We start from the raw sequence: 22,264 nt of genomic DNA, 5'->3' as shown, positions 1-22,264 counted from the left end.
GTCCGTTCTGCTGGTAACGCAACCATTTGCTTCCACCACCTTCTCACCCCATCATGGGTTTGTTTGTAAGCCAAAGGCTTCTGATGGCAGACCCCCACACCTGACACTTCTTTCTTATGCCCAGATAGCCTTGCCCAGGGCTAGACATGCTGATAGTTTGTGTCTCAATTATCTCTTCCTTGAACAGTCCACTTGCTCCATGGTACACCTATCCCCTTATTTGTTTGAACTCCTCTCTCTGTATTCCTTGAGCCTAAATTAGGGAGTTCTGGTGGTGTAGTCTGTAGGAAGTTGTGCTACAAACCCAAAGGGGTGTGGGGTCTCTCTGGAGGTTCGAATCCACCAGACAGTCTCCTCCAGTGTGATTTGCAGCCTCAGAAAAACCACCGGAGGGTAAGCCATGAGTCTGTTCCAACTGAACGGCAAGGAATAAGAATTAATGAGGAGGCCTCAATTAGATGAGTGTTGCAAATGGTTTCTACGCAACTGTTAAGCTAAAGATTGGTGGGTCAAACCCATGTAGCTGCACCATGCCAGAAAGGTCTGCTGGTGATCATAGTCAAAGAAGTCAAAGGATCACAGTCAAAGAAGTGTTGTGAAGCACAGCTCTACACTCTAACATCTGAGGTCATCAGGAGTCAAAATGGAGATGGCTTTATTGGGTGATGATCCTAAGAATGTCTACAGCACCCCCAGGTATATTTCCTTTCTGTTTCTCCTCTGTTATGGTTTACCTGCCTCTGGTACTAAATCAAACATAGGAATGACTTGCGTTGTCCATATCCTTTCCCTTTCAAGCCAAGGTGGTCTCTAAAGTCCCTCCAACTCCAAACTGTCATGAATGTGTAAAAACTCACATATTCCTCTCCTGACCTGGCTCCCTTTGCTTCCACCTTAACTCCAAGACTTCAGCCTAGTTCCTGTTCCCTGCTCAGGGACCCTTCACACTTCTGCCCTGCCCTTCAGTCATGAACTGGCTATGCCGTTCTCTGGCCCTTGCAGTCTTTGCCCCCACAAGGACACCCTGTCCAGCTGGAGGACCTTCACTCTAGAGATTTCCCAACAGCATGGCATCTGGGCTGAGAGCTCCTGAGAAGCTCAGAGAAGAGCAGAGGAAAGGGAAATATTTGCTCCTACCATCCTCCACCCCACCTCCCAGCTGCCCCTTTAAATATTTGCCTAAGCTGCTAACTGGGAGAATGTCCTAGGATGAGTGGAAGAGGAGGAGGAGGGGTACAGACATGAAGGGGGCTTGCGGAGAAGAGTCCTCCTCTTAACTTGGCCTCAGCTGTGTCCAGGTGCCAGATGCTGAAGACAGCCTGCCTGTGGTGCCCACCCCTGTTTTACTCCCCAGGGCCCTTACAGTTGTCCTGGCAACATTGGGATTGATCGGCTGACTCACAAATACTGGGCTTGAGCCAGGTGGGCAGCAGGCCAGCAGGAAAACTGCAGGCATCTCTGGGTCCCTGTGGGCATCTCAGGAGGCTGCAAAGTCCTTGTTCTGAGCAGATACTGGGTGCTGGGGAAGAAGTGCCTTCCTTAGAAAGAAGTCACTGTTTTCTTGGGACTTCAATCTCTCTAGAAGGCTGCCCTTGGGTGGCATTTTGTTCTCATGAACTTGATGATGGCATCTGCTTTGTTTTTTCCTTCTCTTTCTTCTTCACTGGTTTTTGGTCTGTTTGTAGCCCAGGAAAGGATGTCCTCAAGTTTCATGAGAAAAGTTGACATGTTATCATCAACCTGATAAAGGTCTTGAGATCCTTGGACAAAGAAGAAAGGATTGAGTTGGGCGTGCATGATCTTTCCGCCTTGAAGCACCAATCTCCCTCTTTAGCGTCATGACTCACTGTCCACCAAAACCAGCCCACTGCTCTAGCCTTCTTACTTCCTTGTAAGGAAGGAGGATATCCTTACTTAGGCTTTTTCTCCCTCCTAGACAGTTCACCCCTAGAATCTCTCCACCTCTCTGAACACCATTCATCTTTTCTTTTTTAACACCACTCATTTTAAACTCGGGAATTTCCAAGTCAATACCATCTCTCCATGACCTCCCTTCCTCATAGTACCTCTCTCCTCTCTCTAAAATTCTCCCACTAGTCATCACATTGTTATTTTTGTCAGCTCCAGGAATACATTTTATTGCACTGTACTATGAATTGAATTGTGACCCATGAATATATATGTTAACTTGAGTAGGCCATGCTGCCGATGTAATGACCCTCTGGGTTGTAAATCCTAATTTCTCTGATGTTAATGAGGCAAGATTGTAGGCAGTTCTATAGTGATATAACCATCCTCCACGTTGTGATCTGAGATATGATCAACCAATCCTAATGGGATAAGTGTGGGATGCAACACCCTTAATTAGGTCACAGGTCTGATGAAAGAAGAATCTTGTGGAAGTGTAACATGAATCACCTTTTGTCTTATAAGAGATAAATTGAGATAGAAGTAACAAAGAATGGGGAGCTTACAAGAGCCATAGGAATGAAGAGCCAGAAGTTGAGTGGGTCATTTTGACTCAGGTCCCTGTGTTGGGAAACTCTTTGTTGAAGGAAGAGATCAAGACATATCAAGGTCTCCAAGGAACTACAGCTGCTAAAGGTAACAAGGGCATTCTCCCAAAACCGGCAGAAAGAAAGAACACCTTCTCCTAGAGCCAGTACTTTGATTTTGGACTTTTCACCTCCTAAACTCTGAGATAATAAATTTTTGTTTGTTAAAGTCACTCCTTTATGGTATCTCTGTTACAGAAGCATTAGATAAATCAGACACTCTATTTTCTCAACTAGGCTGCCAGCCTTGCCTACCGAGAACAGAGCATGTGGGAGATCAATGTTTAATTTTCTTTAATGATAAGATTCTGTCATCACATAGGAAGGGGATTCTGGTGAGAGGCCAATAGTCCATTTCTTCATTGTGTGGAAACCAGCTAGCTCTGGACTTTGAATGAGTTATTCTGCCTTTATAGAGTCACCTCAGAGAAAAAACTGAGATTGTTAGCAATTTCATCTTGCTTGGATCAACAATCACCACTCTTGGCACCAGAAGTCAGGAAATCAAAAGTCTACTGTCAGAGACCTCTCCAGAGTGCTAAAGAGCAATGATATCAGTCTAGAGACTAAGGTGTGCCTTATCCAGGCCATGGATATCTCATTTGCATGCTATGCATTTGGGAGCTGGAAATTACTAAGGATGACAGAAGAAGAATCGATGCCTTTGAATTGTGGTGCTGGAAAAGAGTATTGAAAACATACAGATTTCTCCAAGAAAACAGATTTCTTCTCAAGAGGGTGAAGCCAAGTTGTTCCTTAGAGGTAAGAATTTTGAAACTCCAGCTTACACACTTTGGGCATCTTGCCAGGAGGGACCAGTCCTTGCAGGATATCATGCTTGGAAGAGTATTGGGTCAGTGCAGGAGAAGACGACTCTGGCTAAGATGGATTGACACAGTGACTGTAGCAATGGGGTCAGATATGTTGGAGACAATGAAGTTGGCTCAGGATAGAGCAAGGTCCAGAACTGTAGTTCATAGTGTCGCTGTAAGTCATAGTCGACTAGATGCACATGACAACAACAACAACAGGAGGTAGGGAGTTGTGTTACCAACTGAAAGACAGATGGTTCGGATCTACGAGCTCCTCTGCAGGAGAAAGGTATCCAATCTCCTCCTAAGTAATGTACCGCCTCTGAAAACCAGCTGGAATGTCGGCTATGAGTCCATTCCAACTCAATGACAATGAGTTTGAACTTTTGGGTTTTTTGAATGTTCTTTTTCTTCCCCTTGTTGTCAAATCGGATCCGACTGGCGCAGGAAGAGATCGTCCGTCCTTCTCCAGCGGAACATCTTGTTGCTAGGAACTGCGCACCTTCGGATTGCAGCGCAGCTTCTTGCCCCTAGGCCACCAGAGCTCCCTGATAATAATGAGTTTGAGTGAATTTTGAGTATGTTCATGAAATGTGAAATGGAGCTGATACTCCATGTTCTGGACACTGTGCGAACCTGTTGAGAGAATTCAATGATTTCATGATGTAGAAGACCAACCATTCTCTTCATCTATTTTCATCCCCAAGGGAACCTCTCACTAGCTAAGAATTGGACCAGGATTCCCACCTTTTGTCTGTGTCTGGGTTAAACCCCTCTGAGAACTGTGGGTACTGGAAAGTCCCGTAGTAACCGACCCTTCTACATGTGCCCCCGCCTCCTCTCTCCCAGCCCCTCAGCTGCAGAGTATGGGACAAATTCACTCTGCCCTTTGTGTGCTGGGCAGAGCTGTGCCAGGGACGAGTGGGGGCAGTTGCCCAGCTGCCCCAGCCACCCTCCCCACTCTCAATGGTTCCCTTCCCACAAGTTGACATAGGCAGGGAGCATGAGCAGCTGGTTGGCAAGTGAGCCCCAAAGGGCAGTGGCATCCCTGGCTGAGAGATGATGGGCTTGAGCTCAGACTAGAGAATCCTCTGCTGGCAGACAGCAGCTGGGGAAGCATCTGAAACCCAAGGATTTCAGTTCTCTGGACTGATGTAAATATTAGTAGACTAGGCGCCCGGCTCCTGGCTCCCAGGTTCCTCTTACCGTGTAGTTACGTGCTCTTGGGACAGTCATTTCCCTCCCTTGTTTTGGGCGGTGGCATTATGGAGGAGCAAGTCTCAAATGTTTTGGCATTAGGACTCCAGTTACACTCTTAAAAAGTATTGAAGACTCCAAAGAACTTTTGTTTATGTTGTTGTTTGCTGTTGAGTCAGAACCAACTCATAGCTGACCCTCAAAGATTTTCAGAGGCTGTAAATTGCACAGGAGGTTCTATCTACTGATACTTACTGAAATTTTAAAACTATTCACTATCACAAACTCATTTTATGCTAACATAAGCAACACATTATTCAAATGTAAATATTTTTAAGGCAAAAATATTTTAGAGGTAAGAACATCATTGTTTTACTTTTTGCAAATCTCTTTAATGTCTGGTTTAGTTGGAGCTATACTATGTAACTTCTGGAAAATTCCAGGGTACTTTTGAGAAAGCATGAAGGTGGAAAAGACAAATGGCATCTTAATATTAGGAAAATTGTATCCTCAGATGCTGGAAGGTTCTCAAAAAGAGACAAGCTCCCTGGACACACTTTGAAAATTACATATATAAATGATCATAAACTTTGGCGTTAGGCAGAGAGAGCTAAAAAAAAAAGAAATCTTTCCTCTGTTATTTTCTTCTTCTGAAACGATGAGTCCCACTTTCTTTATCTATAAAAGGGACTAATATTACTTATTTACCTCAAAAGGTGGCAAGGATTAGGCATGTAATTAGGCATGTAAAGGATATAACATACTAGATGAAATCTAAAGCGTGGCTGCATTCCTCTTCTTTCAGGCCTCAGTTTCCTTATTTGTTAGACAAAGGGCTGGATTGGAACTTGTCCAAGGCTCTCCATAGCTGCAACAAGCTGTGGTTGTGTAGTGAGAAATGTTCCAGAATTCCACACGCTCCCACTCCAGCTCCAATGACTACATTTCCCTTTTTGGCTCACACAGACACAAAGGCACATTCTGTTCAGTGGCCGTGGAAACAAACACATATGAACACACACACACACACGCACATTCAAAGCTCTGTACACACTTGTGCATGCCAGCCCAGATAGGCACGTGTCCCTCAAGACACACCCATTAACTTCTGCTTGGAGGATGTGTCTAGGAAGCCCAAAACAGGCGCACATGAATTTTAAAAGGCCAGAAAGTCTCCACAAGGGAGAACGTGCATGGTTTGTGCGGAGGGAAGTGTGCACACATGTGCACATAGTCATGCCTAACGTACCAATGCACCTGTATACGCGCGCACAAAGACACTGTGGGTATCAAGACAAACAAGCAGAGGGCTCCAGAGACCGCCTCAGGCGTATAGCGCCCAGGGCCGGCAACCCCTCCTTTTCTGGCTCCTGGCGGCCCGGGACTTCCCTCACCCCGCCCCCGCGCGCGCCCCCGCCGCCGCAGTCCGCGTCCACCGCTGCTGGCCAGCCCTCGCTCCGGAGCTCCGCGCATCTCTCCGAGCCAGCTTGCAGGAGCCTGCGGGGAAGGGCACGGCAGCCGGCGCCTTGGGGCAGGAGGAGTCGCACAGGGCGACAAGGGGGTTCTGCTCCCAGAAAAAGGCAGCGGGACCCGTAGCTGCAGCGCCGGCTGCGGCTGCGGCTGGGGCGGCCGGCCGGGAGGTGCCTGTCCGCGCGGGGTGGCACAGCCCGCCTGAGCGGTGGGGCGGTGACTGCGGGCAGCCCTCAGCAGTGCTTGCGGGGCGGCATGGCGGGGCTGCAGGCCAGGCGGGGTCTGGGGCCCCGGCTGCTAGCGCTGTCCACGCTAGGCTTCTGCTTAATGCTGCAAGTCAGTGCCAAGAGGCCCCCCAAGACGCCCCCTTGCCCGCCCAGCTGCTCCTGCACCAGGGACACCGCCTTCTGCGTGGACTCTAAGGCAGTGCCCAGAAACCTGCCCTCCGAGGTCATCTCCCTGTGAGTGCTGAGCCCTGGCCTGAAGCAGGGGTGGGGGGAGGGCATGAGGAGAACCCGTGGTCCCCCTCGTCAGAGTGTGGGGGCCAGGAGGACTCCAGGGGAATCCTCAGGGCCGGGGATTGGAGGCACTGGGAGGGCAGGAAGTCCTGCAGTCTGGCAAGCCTAGCAGCCATGGCTGAGGAAAGCTGGGATCTACAGCTGAGAAGGAAACATCACCTCATCAGGATCAATGAGACCTACTGTGTGCTGGGGCTCTGCTGGTGGGGGGCAGGGGGAGTTGTTTACACGAGTTATGATGTTATTATACCAAGGGCAGAAAGGTTCCTTGTTGGAGAGGGAGACAGAGAAGGGGAGGGCTAGGAGTGAGAGAGCCCTCACAGTGCATCTGGGGTGGGGCTAACGCCTGCCACTGGCCTTGCCAGCATTCTGCCCTCAGCCAACCAGCCAGCTGTCCCTTGCAGCAACCAGCTTCGGGCCCTCCCATGCCTGCTGGGCTTGAGAGACTGCAGGTTTTTAAGAGCAAGGTGCTGGTCACAGTCCTCATCCCTAACAGTATACCCAGCGCATTGTGGGTGTTTGGCTGATAATGGCAATGAGGCTGATAATGGAAGGTTCCTTTGGCTAATGGAGAAGCCCAGCCCAGGGTCACTGGTGGTCAGGGAGACAGCAAGGGAAGATTGTGGTGAGGGCAGGTGGTGAGTTTGTAAAAGGAAGGGAAAGACAGACTCAGGTCAGGGGCTGGAATGGTGATATGGGGAGAGTTCAGGACAAGTGAGTGTACAGCCCATTGTCCCATCCTACCTTCACTGGCCATCCTGACCTTTGCCCTAGCACAGTCCCTGCATACTGCCCACAGGACTGACTGGAGTATTCCCTTGCAGGACGCTGGTGAATGCTGCCTTCTCCGAGATTCACGATGGAGCATTTTCCCACTTGCCGCTGCTGCAGTTCTTGTATGGAAAGAGCCTTTGGGGTGGGAGGGAGATGGGAGTGGAGGGAGGCTGAGGGAGAAAGAGAAAAGGGAGGTGGGTTTATGCAGCCTTAGAGATAAAGGTACAGGTGTCCTTACTTTTGCTCCTATATGATCTGCCAAGGAAGCTCTGATAGCCTAGTGATAAGGAGTTGTAGCCAACCCAAATCTTCATGTTTCGAATCCACCAGCTGCTCTGTAGGAGAAAGATGGGCAATTTCCTCCTATGCAGTATACAACTGCTAAAAACCTGCTGGAGGGTCACCTATGAGTTAGTTCTGATGCCACAGCAACATGACCCACCACAAAAGGTGGAACAGCCTGGAGTCAGGCACTCCAGACAAGGATCTGGGGGCCCAAGGGGCAGCACTTAGCAAGAAGGACTGTGAGGGTCTGTATCTGGAAGTCGATCAAGGGAGAATTGGGTCCATTTAGGAAGAGATGTGCTTTTTCTGGAGAATGAAAGGAGTTAGGTGCTAAAACTTAGGTAGCACCAGAGAGTAGGACAGTGGATTGAATAACTCAATGATAAGTTGAAGAAAGAATTGAGGTCTGAAAAGGATGGGTTACAGGAGGGTCTGGAATTCTAGAACACTTTGCTTATGTTTGAAATGCGAGTCATAGGAGAGAGCACACAGGAGTGAGGTTAATCCTCACCATGGTTTAAACTCTAGCTTACTGCCAGCCCTGGTAGATTAAGGTGAGGGTGGGAGACAAGGAAAAGAGAAGCAGCAGGGAATGACAAGACCCAGCCCTACAGGAGAAATACACTCCTGACCAGTTTTCCTCTAAGAGCAACCAGGAACTCTGGGAGCTTCTGGGACCAGAGTGGCTCCTGCCTGGTCTTGCAACCCAGGGTGTTTTGGGGTTCTCTCCTGAGGCTCAGAGTAGCAGCCAGAGCTCAGGGAAGCCCAGGAATGAAATGATGTGCTGGGGACCCAGGCCAGCAGGCACACCCTGGGAGCTCTAATTCTTTGTTTGTCTCCCCAGGTTACTCAACTCCAACAAGTTCACGCTGATCGGAGACAATGCCTTCACAGGACTGTCGCACCTGCAGTACCTGTGTGTGGGAAGGATGAGAGAATGGGAGAATGGGGGGGGGGGAACCTCTGACCTGGGTGGGCTGAAAGGGGAAGTGGAATGAGGAAGGCAGTGGCAGCCCTGAATCCTCTTACTTGAGGATTCCTGAGTGAATATCATATCCATCTTCCTTCCTAAGCCATCCTGTCTCCTAAGCTCATCCTAAGCTCCTGTCATTGCAATGTTACCCATACTTAATGTTATCCATCTTGGAACGGAAGCCTGTTTCAAGGATATGGTCTGCAATTTAGGTTGTTGTTAGGTGCCATCGAGCCATAGCGACCCTGTGAACAACAGACCTGAACCCTGTCCTACCCTGTGCCATCCTCATTATCTCTGACACGCTTGAGCGCATTGCTGCTGTGTGGGTGAAGACACAGAAAAATGGCTTGTGGAGGGAGTCTGAGATCCTGAACAGTGGTGGGGTTCTTGTTTTTTTCCAGCTTCATTGAGAACAATGACATCTGGGCACTCTCAAAGTTTACCTTCAGAGGACTCAAATCCCTGACACACCTGTGAGTAGATCACACACATCCATGTGTTGGACCAAAGCCCTAGCCTGTGGTCTTTGACCTTGGTCACAATCTTCAGGTGACTAGGGGGATCTCTTTTGCAGCTCACTGGCCAACAATAACTTGCAGACACTGCCTCGAGACATCTTTCGGCCCCTGGACATTCTGAGTGACTTGTAAGACCTGAATCATATATCTTCTGCCCAGGGCTCAGTGGGGTGTGCCCCTGAGAGAGTTGCGTGAGAGTTAGAGATTGGGAAGTTCATAAAGTCTGGCAAGGTGGGACTTGGGGAGAGCTCCCTGAAGTTATTAGAGAGGTAGGTAGCTCTCTGAATTGGAAAGGTGATAAACCTGTGTGTCCTTCAGAATATGCATTAGGCACTGTGTGTAAATGTTTTTAAAATTGTTGCTGTCGTGTGCTGTTGTGACAGAACCAACTCAGAGATGACCCTGTGGTTTTTCAGAAGCTGTAAATCTCATGGGAGATTTGCTTGTCTTTCTCTCATGGAGAAACTGGTGGATTTGGACTGTGTCCCTTTGGGTTGGCAGTGGAACTTCTTACTACTAGACCACCAGAACTCCCTTGATTTTAAAATATGTGCTTCAAAAAATGTATTGTTGAGTGATTCCAGATTGTGGCAATCTTGTAACAGAATCCCAACGCTGTAGATCTTAGCAGAAGCAGAAGACTGACTCCTCTTTCTGCAATGGAGGAACTGGTGGATCAGAACCATCAACATTTCTGTTATCGACCCAACACACAACACACTACACTTCTAGGTTCTTACTCAATAATAATAGTGACTTTTTAATTTGTAAAAAAAAAAGTTCTATTATTAATTTGAATCTACACTAAAGTCCTGTATCATTGCCATGCTTATTTATAATCATTCATACAATAAATGAACCAAAGCCCTAGGCTGTGGAAGCTTTGAAGAAATAGGAGTGTAACATTGAGCTGTGCAGGTTGTAGACTGCAAAAAGTGAGGCAAGTAGGAGCTAGAATTTAGCTCCCACACCCCTTGCCAAAGATGTACAAAGTTGCATCCACTCTGAGGGAAATCTTTGTCTATCTACACAGAGATGTAGTTTGAGTGACTAGCTGCAGCCTTGACAACATCTCCTTCTGAATACCTGGAGAGTCCAGGTGGGCAGAGGAGCTGAGAGTCTATCCTTCTCTGTGCTCCCCTCTACCACCCTCCTGCTCCAGAGACCTCCGGGGCAACTCACTCAACTGCGATTGCAAAGTGAAGTGGCTGGTGGAGTGGCTGGCCCACACCAACACAACGGTGGCCCCCATCTATTGCACCAGCCCGCCCCGCTTCCAGGAGCACAAGGTGCAGGATCTGCCACTGCGAGAGTTTGACTGCATCACCACTGGTAGGAGCCGGCCCTGCCCTCTGTGGGCAGCCACAGCACTACCTGAACCGCCCTCAACACCCTTTACCACCCAAAGAGCTCGTTGGTGTCGCCTTCTAGTCTCAACAACAGCCCTCCACACGTGCCCCCCTCTCGCCTCTGCAGATTTCGTGCTATACCAGACCCTGTCCTTCCCAGCAGTGTCAGCTGAGCCCTTCCTTTACTCCAGCGACCTCTACCTGGCACTGGCCCAACCAGGTGCCAGCACCTGCACCATCCTCAAGTGGGACTATGTTGAACGGCAGCTGCGAGACTATGATAGAATCCCAGGTACCTGGTTGTGCTGGCCGTGGGTGGGGTGTGGAAAAAGGAGTGTCTGTTGCTCAACAGACAGTGCCTTCTTCTAATAGAGGGTTCACAAGATAGGATCTCTGTCCATAAGGACTTGCCAGTGTTTGGAAAGCGGCATTTGCATACACACGTGACTTTCATAAGGTAGGTACAGGCAAGGATGGAGGAAGGACCACCGTGCTCTGGAGGCATAAAGGAAAACCTGACTTTGGGCATTTAAGGAAGGCTTCCTGGGTGGAGGAGATGCCTAAACTGAAGGAAGTGGGAAAGAAAAGAGTCAGAAATGATGCATAGGTTGTGCCTTAAGTAACTAGGAGATGTTAGTGAAATAATGAGAGGTGGTGAAAGGGGCTCTTGGGTTTCACTTTGGAGCTTAGTCTTGAAGGCCAAAGGAGAGTGATCAGGAGGAAAAAGTAGGAAAGGACAGCTATTTTGTGTCATTACCTATATTTAAACGCTGGGGTGAGGGTGTAGAAAGGGTGATGCTTGAGAATGATCAGTAACTGAGAAACAGCTAGAAAGCATTGAGTGCTGAGGAGAGGAACTTCGGTGGGGATGGACTGTTGTCGCAGAGAATCTTCGTTCTGGGTGGAGGGGCTGGGATGGGGTGGGAGCACCCCGAGCCAGTCTGAGCTGCCTTCCTCTGTCCGAGCAGCCCCCTCCGCGGTGCACTGCAAGCCCATGGTGGTGGACAGCCAGCTGTACGTGGTTGTGGCACAGCTGTTTGGAGGCTCTTACATTTACCACTGGGACCCCAATACCACACGCTTCACCAAGCTGCAGGACATCGACCCCCAGCGCGTGCGCAAGCCCAACGACCTTGAGGCCTTCCGCATCGATGGGGACTGGTACTTTGCTGTGGCTGACAGCTCCAAGGCCGGTGCCACCAGTCTCTACCGCTGGCACCAGAATGGCTTCTACTCTCACCAGGCCCTGCACGCCTGGCACCGAGACACCGACCTTGAGTTTGTGGATGGCGAGGGCAAGCCTCGGCTGATAGTGTCCAGCAGTTCCCAGGCGCCGATTATCTACCAGTGGAGTCGCACCCAGAAGCAGTTTGTGGCCCAGAGTGAGGTGACCCAGGTGCCTGATGCCCAGGCAGTGAAACATTTTCGTGCTGGCCGTGACAGCTACCTGTGTCTCAGCCGATACATCGGGGACTCCAAGATTCTGCGCTGGGAAGGGACTCGCTTCTCAGAAGTGCAGGCCCTGCCCTCGAGAGGCTCGCTGGCCTTGCAGCCCTTCCTGGTGGGCGGCCGCCGGTACCTGGCGCTGGGCAGTGACTTCTCCTTTACTCAGATTTACCAGTGGGACGAGGGGAGGCAGAAATTTGTGCGGTTCCAGGAGCTGGCTGTGCAGGCCCCTCGAGCTTTCTGCTACATGCCTGCTGGGGATGCCCAGCTGCTCCTGGCTCCCAGCTTCAAGGGACAGACACTCGTGTACCGACATGTCGTGGTAGACCTCAGTGCCTAGAGGGGTGCCCAGGCCTTTGGCTTCCTCAGGGCAGCCTCCAGGAGCTGGTGGGTGAGCAGCTCCTGTGAAAACGTGTGAAGCTAACCCACACATGCACCCTTGTACGCACACATGCCCAGTGAGCCTGGGCACACACCATGAGCAAGTCTGAGGGCCGTCATCATAGATGTAATCAGCACGAACAACTGTACATACACCAGGCACATGCAGGCAACCCAGCCCACCAAGGCGCCCTCGCATTTGTGTACCATATGCTACCCCTCTCCTCCAGGCAGGCCATTCTGCTGCCTTTCTTGACTCATGGACACGAGTGGCTGGGACTGGGGTGCCGGCAGGGAGGATAACCCCACCCTCCTCTCTTCTTGCTGAGCTCACCCTCTGGTCTTTCCTGTTGGTGCTCCAGGTGTTGTTTACCTGCCCGTGCTCACTCCAGCCCCCAGCCACGTCCTCATAGCTCTGGGTGTACACTCCCCAGAGCTGGACCCAGATGGCCACGTTCAGTAACACACTCATACATATCTGTCTGCCCTCCTTTTCCCATGTATGCACCTGTCAAGGAGCGTGTGCACACACTCAGAGTCAGCGCTGTACACCGGGGCCCCTTCAGCCCCTTCTAGTTTTCTTAGAGGGGCTGCACAGTACCTGCTCCTCCTCTGCTCACCTGCCCCCCCATAGTGCCCACCCTGCTGCTGTCAAGGATGGGAATGATGCTGCCAGCCTCTGTGCACCAGCTTAACCTCCTTCTGGGGGCAAAGTCCCCTCTGTCCCAAAGCAATAATAATAATAATAGTGTCAACAACAGCAACAGCAGACTCTGGCTTGTTTCCAGTGCTGTTTTCTCTCTGTTCTCACTGGAGCTTCCTGCTGTGACCCTGGCTGCCAGCTCACCTGTGAACAGAAGACTCTCTGATGAAAGCCTTTCTGCTTTTCCTTCCTGTAACAGCTGCTGCCTCAGCCTTAGACTAGCCTCATCTTTGGATAGATATGCGAACTTGCTGTGCCAGGGAACCTGCAAGCACGCCGAGCTACCTGTGCAGATGCCAGGAGTGGAGCCTGGCTTGAGAACAACTTGGGGATCCTAGCTCCCCGTTAATCCACATAGGCACCCTGGGGGAGTCACTCCTTTTCTCTGTAAGGTAAGAGTGGTAGAAGAGGTGAGGGTCTGTGGACCGGCTCCTCGAGTCAAGCTTCTGCTGCCATCTGCTGTCTGCTGGCGATATAGAAGACTCTGAAATGCAAGGCCTGGGGAGACACGGAGAGGGTGGCCAGCAGGCTCCCTGTTCCCAGCTTGTGTAAGAGTTTCCTGTAGCAGGATGCCCATGAACACTTGGGGGCAGTGCTATGATTCACTTGCTGCAAATAAAAAGTTCCCACTCTGTTACTGGCTCTCAGGTGTGCAATGGTGACCGAATCAGCTATAAACAGAGCCAGGCCCTCACTCTCTGGTGTTGTCTGTACCTGGATCAATCAGGAACATCCATTTTCAGAATCTTTTCCTCCTTGTGGTCTTTCCTCTGAGGAGTAAGCATTCTCCATGTCAGCTGATCCTGGGGTCAGGCGTTCACTATTGTTGACACTCAGATGCTGGGTGAGTGTAACTAGTTTCTGCCACCTGGAGCTGACTCATGGCTGAGTTCCTTCCTGGGGATCACAGTTGTGGGGCCTATTGAGACCTGTCTGTCCCTGTTAAGTCAACTCCAACTGGCATGGCCAAAGACAAGCTTAGAAGTTCCTCCCTTTTACTCCCCCTCTCAGCATCTCTGCTTAGGCAAATTTTCTGCCATTGTCACCACCCTCCACCCTAGGTGAGTTATCTTGGAGTCCTGTCTTGATCTCTCTTATCCCCATACTGAACCAGACACCACCAAGTTCTCTCCAGTCTTCTTTCCAAAGTTTTGGCAGATACTCCAGCCTATTGCCTTTGAACCGTGTCTTGTTTGTGTAGTTCTGCTGTAACAGAAATATTACAAGTGGATGGCTTTAACAAAGTTATTATCTTACAGTTGAGAAGAAGTTTGAATTAGGGTGTTGGCTCTAGGGAGAGTCTTTCTCTCTCTGTTTATTCCGGGGAAGTTTCTTGTCTCCTTTCAGCACCAGTAAGCAAGTGTTCCTCAGAGATCCCCATATGTCTTAGCACCAGTCAGTCCCTGGGTCTAGAGGGTTGAAAGCAGAGAGAAACTAGATTCAGGACAAGTTCCACTCCTGGCTCTTTTTATCTTGGTGGTAGTCAGGCCCTTCCTTTTCTCTCTTTAACTCTTATAAAAGGGTGGTTTAACCAAAGGTAGGACTCAAATAAGGATAGTAAAAAGTAAGAGTGGGGTTGACTCAGGATACACACACTCTAATCCTGATTTAAGATCATGTAGAGATTCGAATTTATACCACATATCACAGAATGGAATAGAATGACATCATAGTACACAATGGAAGACAACCATACAGGACTGGAAATCATGGCCTAGCCAAGTTGGCATATATTTTTGGGAGACACAATTTCAATCTCTAGCGAGTCAATTCTGATTCATGACAACGCTATTGCTAGAATAGAACTGCTCCATGGTTGTGAATTTGAAAAGGTATGGAAACAGGACTTGACGGCACTTGACAACAGCAACATGGAAACAGGATGCATCCCTATTGCACTCCTTCTCTGATTTTGAATCATGAAATGTTTCCTTGCTCTGTTACGATGAATGCCTCCTGGTCCAAGTATAGGTTTCGCATGAGCAAAATCAAGTGTTCCTTGATTCACATTTGAGAGACTGGACTTTATGAGGAGGAATGTGACATCAGGATTGGAGGGACACTCATCAACAACTTGTGTTATGCAGATGACACAACCTTACTTGCTAAAAATGAGGAGAGCCTGAAGCATCTGCTGCACCGGGTCAAGGACTGTAGTTTGCAATATGGATTGAAACTCAACATCAAGAAGACAATGATTCTCACCACTGGGCCAATTGGCAGCACCATGATAGATGAAGAAGAGATGGAGATTGTTAACAATTCCAGCTTGATAGTTCCATAATCAACACTTCTGGCATCAGCAGTCAGGAAGTCAAAAGATGACTTGCATAAGGCAAATCTGTGATGGTCCTCTCTAGAGTGCTGAAAAGCAAGGATGGCAGTCTAGAGACTAAGGTGTGCCTGATCCAGGCCATGGCCTTTGCAATTACTTACTATGCATTAAAGAGCTGGACAATGACTAACGATGACAGAAGAAGAAGAAGAAAGGCATTGGCCTTTGAGTTGTGGTGGAGATTTATATTAAATATGCCATGGTCTGCCAAGAGAACTAACAGTTCTACCCTGGAGAAGGTAAAACCAAGCTGCTCCTTGGAGGCAAGGATTTTGAGACTCCGTCTCATATATTTTGGGCATGTAGCCAGGAGGGACCAGTCATTGGAGAAGGACAACATGCTTGGAAGGTTCGAGGGACAGCACAGGAGAGGAAGATCCTGAATGAGATGTATTGACACAATAACTGGGGTCATGAGGGTAGGTGTGTCAGAGACAGTGAGATTGGCTCGGGATAGAGCAGGGTTCAGAACCATTGTGCATAGGGTCACTATGAGTCGTAGTGTCAACTACTATGTCAATGAGAGCACATAACAACAAACATAACAACATGGTTGTGAGCTTCATGGGACCCGATTGCAAATTCTTGCTTCTAGAATGCCAGTTTGTCTGTTCAAACTACCAATACTCTTGAGGCCTCTTTTTTTCCTCCCCTCACCATTCTACAATTGGAGCTCTGGTGGCCTGGTAGTAAGGAGTTGTGATGCCAATCCAAAGGCACTAGGTTGGAATCCACCAGGCACTCCACAAAAGAAAGATGGGCAATCTTTCAAATGGGTGCCATTTACAGCCTCTGAAAATTTGCTGGAAGGTAAGCTATGACTGCACATAGTGATAACATTCCACAATTAACACCCATGGAGGCAACAGTCAAGAAATCAAATGATGTGCTCACCTTGGCAGCATATATACTAAAACAGGAACTATACAGAGAAGATTAGCATAGCTCCTGTGCAAGGATGACACGCAAATTCATGAAGTGTTGCATATTTTTTCCAATAAAGAACTCATATCTAAAATGTATGGAATGCTCCAGCACCTCAACGAGGAAAAGGTAAACAACCCAATTGCAAAATGGGCACAAGGTATGAATAGATACTTCACCAAAGAAGATATCCAGATGGCAAACAAACACATGAGGAAATGCTCAAAATCTCTAGCTATCAGAGAGATGTAAATCAAAACGGCTATGAGATATCATCTCACCCCAGTAATAATGACAAAGTTCAACAGAGCAGCAAACAATAAATGCTGGCGAGATTGTAGAGAGATTGGAATCCTTATTCACCTCTGGTAGGAGTGTAAAATGGTGCAACCACTATGGAAGGCAGTTTGGTACTTTCACACAAAGTTGGAAATAGAAATATCATTTGACCCAGAAATTCTACTACTGGGAATATACCCTAAAGAAACCACAACTGCTATCCAAACAGATATATACACATCCTTGTTTATTCCTGTGACATCCTTGTTTATTCCTGTGTTGTTTACAATAGCAAAGAGATGATAGCAACCTAAGTTCCCATCAACAACTGAATAGAAAAACTATATGGTATATTATACAATGAAATACTACGCAGTGCTAAAAAGCAATGAACTTGTAAAACATTACACAACATGGCGAGCTCTGGTGGCCTAGTGGCAAGAAGAAGCTGCACTGCAATCCCAGTGGTGAGCAGTTCAAATCCAACAGGTACTCTGCTGGAGAAGGAGGGACAGTCTCCTCCTGTCCCAGTCAGATCCGATGTGACGGTACACACACACAAAAATAATAATAATGAAATAAAATTTTTAACAAATTACACAACATTGAGGACCTTGGAGCACATCACTCTGAGTGAAATATCTCACTCACAAAAGGACAAATACTGCGTAGCACTGCTATTATAAAGCAGGCAGTTCTGACATGGGGGTTAGGAAGAGACTAGAGTAAGAGTGGGGAGTTAATGACAATTGCACTAGACCAGATTAAAAAAAAACCTATCTAAAATGAATATACCACCACAACAAGATAAAAGTAAACAACACAACTGAAAAATGGGCACAGGGTATGAACAGACACTTCACCAAAGAAGACATTCAGATGGCCAACAAACACATAAAGAAATGTTCAAAATCCCTAGCTCTAAGAGAGATGCAAATCAAAACAACTCACCCCAGTAAGAATAGCAAAATTTAACAGAACAGCAAACAACAAATGCTGGTGAAGTTGTGGAGAAACTGGAACCCTTATTCGCTGTTGGTGGGAGTGTAAAATGGCACAACCACTATGGCACTTTCTCAAAAAGTTGGAAATAGAAATAACATATGATCCAGCAATTCCACTACTGGGAATATACCCCAAAGAAACTATAACTGCCACCCAAGCAGATATATGCACACTCATGTTTATCATGGCTTTGTTCACAATAGCAAAGAGTTGGAAACAACCTAAGTGCCCATCAACAAACGAATGGATAGAGAAACTCTGGTATATACACACAATGGAATACTATACTGCATTGAAAACCAAGGAATTAATGAAATACTATACAAAATTGGTGACCCTGAAGAACATTATGCTGAGTGAAATATCTCAGTCACAAAAGGACAAATATTGCATAGTGCCACTGTTGTAAAATGGGACTGACATTGGGGTGGGGGGAAGACTGAGAAAGATGGGATAAATTATGTATACTGCATTGAAAAAGACAAGGGAGAGAACTATTTAAAAGGGATATATGATTAGGTATTATTGTCATGACAGGAGTCCAGAGTGAAGGCTGAATAGTAGAGTGGACTTGGGGGGAGCCGTGGGCAGGGAGAAAATGAAAATAATGAATTTTTCTTTTACTTTTCAAAGAGAAGAGCGAACTGCGGGGGGTGGGGGGTTGACAGGGAGAAAAGTGCAGCAATGAATGAATGGAAATCCAAAGTCTGTAAGTCTTCATTATTAATTAATAATAATAATAATAAATTAAAAAATGAATATCGATCAGGCATTTTTAGTATAACAACAGCCCAGAATAAGAGAAATACCATTTCAAAGAGGATGGGGGGGTGGGGAAGGTAACTGTACAACAATTAATGAATTTTTTTTAAAAAGTGAACTTTAAAAAAAAGGAACTGGGGGAGAGGGAAGGGAGGAGGAGAGGGTAAAATGTGCAAAAATGAATGAATGAAAATCTAAGTTCTCTGTAAATGTTCATTAAAATCACAATTAAAAATTTATTTAAATAAAGAAATCAAATGACATATTACATTGGATAAATCTACTGTTAAAGACCTGGTTGATGTGCTAAAGAGCAAGGATTTCACTTTTAAGATTAAGGTGCACCTGACCTATCGTATTTTCAATTGCTGAAGTACTTGCTGCAGAGGGTCAAGGACTGCAGGCTTCAATATGGATTGAGGTTCAATGTCAAGAAGACAAAGATTCTCACCACTGGAACAATTGGCAGCATCAGGATGGATGGTGAAGAGATTGACATTGTTAACAACTTTAGTCTTATTGGCTCCACAGTCAACACTCTTGGCACTAGCAGCCAGGAAATTAGGGACCTCTCCAAAGTACTGAAGAGCAATGGTGTGTCTCTTGAGACTAAGGTATATCTGATACAGGCCATGATCTTTGCAATCACTTGTTATGCATCAGAAAGTTGGACAATGACTAGGGAGAATAGAAGGAGAATTGATGCCTTTGAGCTGTGGTGCTGGAGAAGAGTATTGAATATACCATGGACTGCTAAGAAAACAAACAGGTTTATCCTGGAGAGGGTTAAAATGGTCTGCTCCTTGGATGCAAGGATTCTGAGGCTTCATCTGACATACTTTGGACATGTTGTAAGGAGGGACCAGTCCTTGGGGAGGGGCATCATGCATGGGAGGGTGGAGGAACAGCGCAGGAGGGCAAGACCCCCTATGAGGTGGACTGATTCCGTGACTGGGGTAATCAGGATGGGTGTGTCAGGCAGTGCGATTGGCACAGGACAGAGCAGAGTTTAGGGCTGTTGTACATAGTGTCGCTATGAGTTGCAAGTGACTCGACGGCACATAACAACAATTTACATGTGAAAGTTAGTCGATAAATGAAAAACACTGAAGAAAAATTGATGTCTTTGCATTGTGATGTTGGCAAAGAATAGTGAATATATCATGTACTGCCAAAAGAACAACAACAAAAATCTATCCTGGAAGAAGTGCAGTGCATCCAGAGTTGCTACCTAGAAGCAAAGATGGTAAGACGTAAATTCACATGCTTTGGGTGTGTTATCAGAAGGAGCTAGTCCCTGGAAAAGGAACTACCTAATGCTTGGAAAAGTAGAGGCTTAGCAAAAAGAGGAAGGCCTTCAACTGACACGTTGGCTACAACAATGGTGCCAAATACAATGCAGATTATGAGGATCATACAGGATTGCTTAGAGATTCATTCTGTTTTACATAAGGTTACTATGAGTCAGAACTGACTCGCTAGCACCTAATGACTAGCACTGCAACTTTTGTCCAAACCTTCCTCTACTGCTTATTACCTTGGTTTGTTCCCTTACACAGCTCCCTGAAAACTCATTTCTCACTTCCAGAATGTGACCAAAAGGCGGATCGTTCAATCCACCAGCTGTTTTTTTAGGAATAAAGATGAGAAATCTCTTCCCATTAGGATTTACAGTCTTGAAAACCCAACTAAGAACTGTTATGTGAAGAGGGGCTGACACAGTGACTGTCACAATCGGTTTAAGTGTGTCAGAGATGATGAGGAACGGCACAGCACAGAGTTCAGGTATGTTGTTCGTGGGGTCCCTATGGGTTGTACTCGATTCGACAGCACCTCACAACAACAACGTGAGGGGGAACTTACTTGACAGTAGTGGATTTAATCTTCCTAAAATATGTTTGCATCATCCCCCACTCAAAAGCCTACCATGCGTCTGCCCCTCTGATTCACATGAAGGCCTTCTCTCCTCTAGTCCTTCTTTCTGTATCCAAGTGTCTGTGGGCAGTCACACTTCATTACCAGCCTGAGAATGAATAGGTTTGAAATATCTTTGATAGAAAGAGTGAGATAGGAGTCAGGTGAGGTTCAAGCAGAAGACAGAGGTGAGATGGAAGCAGCAGCAATACTGAATCAACATGGTTAGGGGTGGTCTTGGGGAGAGCACAGGTACAGCTAGATGGCAAAATGGGGATGTTTTGGCCTATTGTGACCCCTCTTTTCCCATCATTCCCTCTTTACAAGTGGTCTTGGAAAAATGGGATCAATCTCTTTTTTACCTTGTATAAATCAGTGACAGAGAATGAGTAAGAGACAAGAGACAGTGGTGACGAGGGGATGAGAGACCCTTGGGCTGAGGCTGCCTGGCTGTGTGACCCTGGAAAGATCACTTACCTTATCTGGGCCTCCAGATCTTTCTTTGCATTCAAGAACCTCTTTAATTCTCACATGTTACAAAACCTTAATTTATTGTTTATTTGTTTTCAGGGAACACTTATGAACATCTGGCCTGAGAGCTTGCGAAGCTCAGGTGGTGAGGAAACAGATGACTGTAAACAGTGGTGTGTGGCAGGACACGCATCAGGCTCTGCTGTTGTTATGTGCTGTCAGGTTGACTTTGACTCATGGCGATTCCACATTACAGGGTAGAACTGTTCCTCCAGGTTCCCGAGACTGCAATCTGTATGTGAACAGACCATTTCTTCCTACCGGGGACTTGCTGGGTGGGTTCAAACCCCCAATCTTTCCTTAGCAGTCAAGCACTTCACCGTTAAGCTGCCAATCCTCCTTTCTTGGGGCTTGGGATTGCACATAACACAGGTGCAGATTTTGCCACAATCCCTTTATATGGTTTGTCATTTCAAGCAAGTCAACTGATTTCTCAAAGCCCAAGCTTATCCTACTGAGGATAATACCTACTTTTATAGAACCGATGTTAAGAAAAAATACATATATGCAGGCGCTCTCCGATTTACGATGGGTTCCATTCCAATGATGCTGTTGTAAGTCGACTTTGGCTTAAATAGGCTACTTCTTCCCTCTAAGTTTCATCAAATTGCCTTTTAAGATCAGCGGAGCTCTAGTGGCCTAGTAGCTGAGGAGTTTCCCTGCCAGTCCATGCAGTTTGAACCCACCACGTGCCTCACAGGAGAAGGATGAGCAACCTTCTCCTGTGAGATCCACAGCCTCTGAAAACAACCGGAGAGTCATTTAGGAATCGGTCTTGGCTCAATGGCAACAAGTTGTTGTGCATTATTGTATACTTTCAGTATCTTTATAAATTCAGCAGCATTTTTAACTGAAAATCATAGGATTCAACATCTGCAAGTGAATATATATATGTGAATGGTAACATCTGCAAATTACACTTAAAACATATTATGAACGATAAAATGTACAGAGTTAAAAATGGGATAATTAGAAGCACAGTTTGCTATAATTTGGATAACTTTGTAAATTGAGAACTCTCTGTCCAACTGAGTGTATAGTGTCTGGTCCACAGCAGAGAGGGTAAGGAGAAAGTCTTCAGGGGCTAGACTGCTGGGGTTTGAATCATAATTTTGCTGCTTATCTAGTGGGGTGATTTCAAACATATTGCTTAGCCTTTTTTGTGTGTCCAAGGTTCCTCGTCTATAAAACGGAGATACTCATGGTACCCACTGATCAAGTTATTATGAGGTTTAAATGGAATATATCTGTAATAATATATGAAAGGCCCTCAAAATAGTATGTGGCAGGCGTAATATATGTGTTAACTGTGGTATAGGTTTGGGCAAGGTTCTAATCTGCTGTTTGTAGAGTCGCTATGAGCAGTACTCAACTCGGCAGCTCCTAATAACAACAACAGCAAGTGGTTTTTATTATTAGTTTGTAGGAATATTGCAGCATCAGGATGGATGGCGAAGAGATTGAGATTGTTCACAGCTTCAGTTTGCTCGGCTCCACGGTCAACACTCTTGGCACCAGCAGCCAGGAAAT

At 47.0% G+C, this 22,264-nt stretch overlaps 1 protein-coding gene across 1 annotated transcript; it reads left to right on the top strand.

Moving 5' to 3' along the window:
- The first annotated feature begins 6,037 nt into the window (after window positions 1-6,037).
- On the top strand, window positions 6,038-12,424 carry LGI3 (leucine-rich repeat LGI family, member 3). The gene is made up of 9 exons (XM_006884821.1): window positions 6,038-6,114; window positions 6,149-6,495; window positions 7,377-7,448; window positions 8,456-8,527; window positions 8,989-9,060; window positions 9,162-9,233; window positions 10,268-10,437; window positions 10,582-10,746; window positions 11,423-12,424. Exons 2-9 carry the CDS (start codon window positions 6,290-6,292, stop codon window positions 12,238-12,240), a joined length of 1,647 nt encoding a protein of 548 aa, XP_006884883.1. The 5' UTR covers window positions 6,038-6,114; window positions 6,149-6,289; the 3' UTR covers window positions 12,241-12,424.
- The last annotated feature ends 9,840 nt before the right edge of the window (window positions 12,425-22,264 follow it).

Source organism: Elephantulus edwardii, unplaced genomic scaffold, assembly GCF_000299155.1.
Source record: "Elephantulus edwardii isolate Elephantulus edwardi_28Jun2011 unplaced genomic scaffold, EleEdw1.0 scaffold00038, whole genome shotgun sequence".
NCBI lineage: Eukaryota > Metazoa > Chordata > Mammalia > Macroscelidea > Macroscelididae > Elephantulus > Elephantulus edwardii.
Note: the sequence above shows the minus strand (reverse complement) of the source record. Positions and strands in the feature narration are given on the sequence as shown.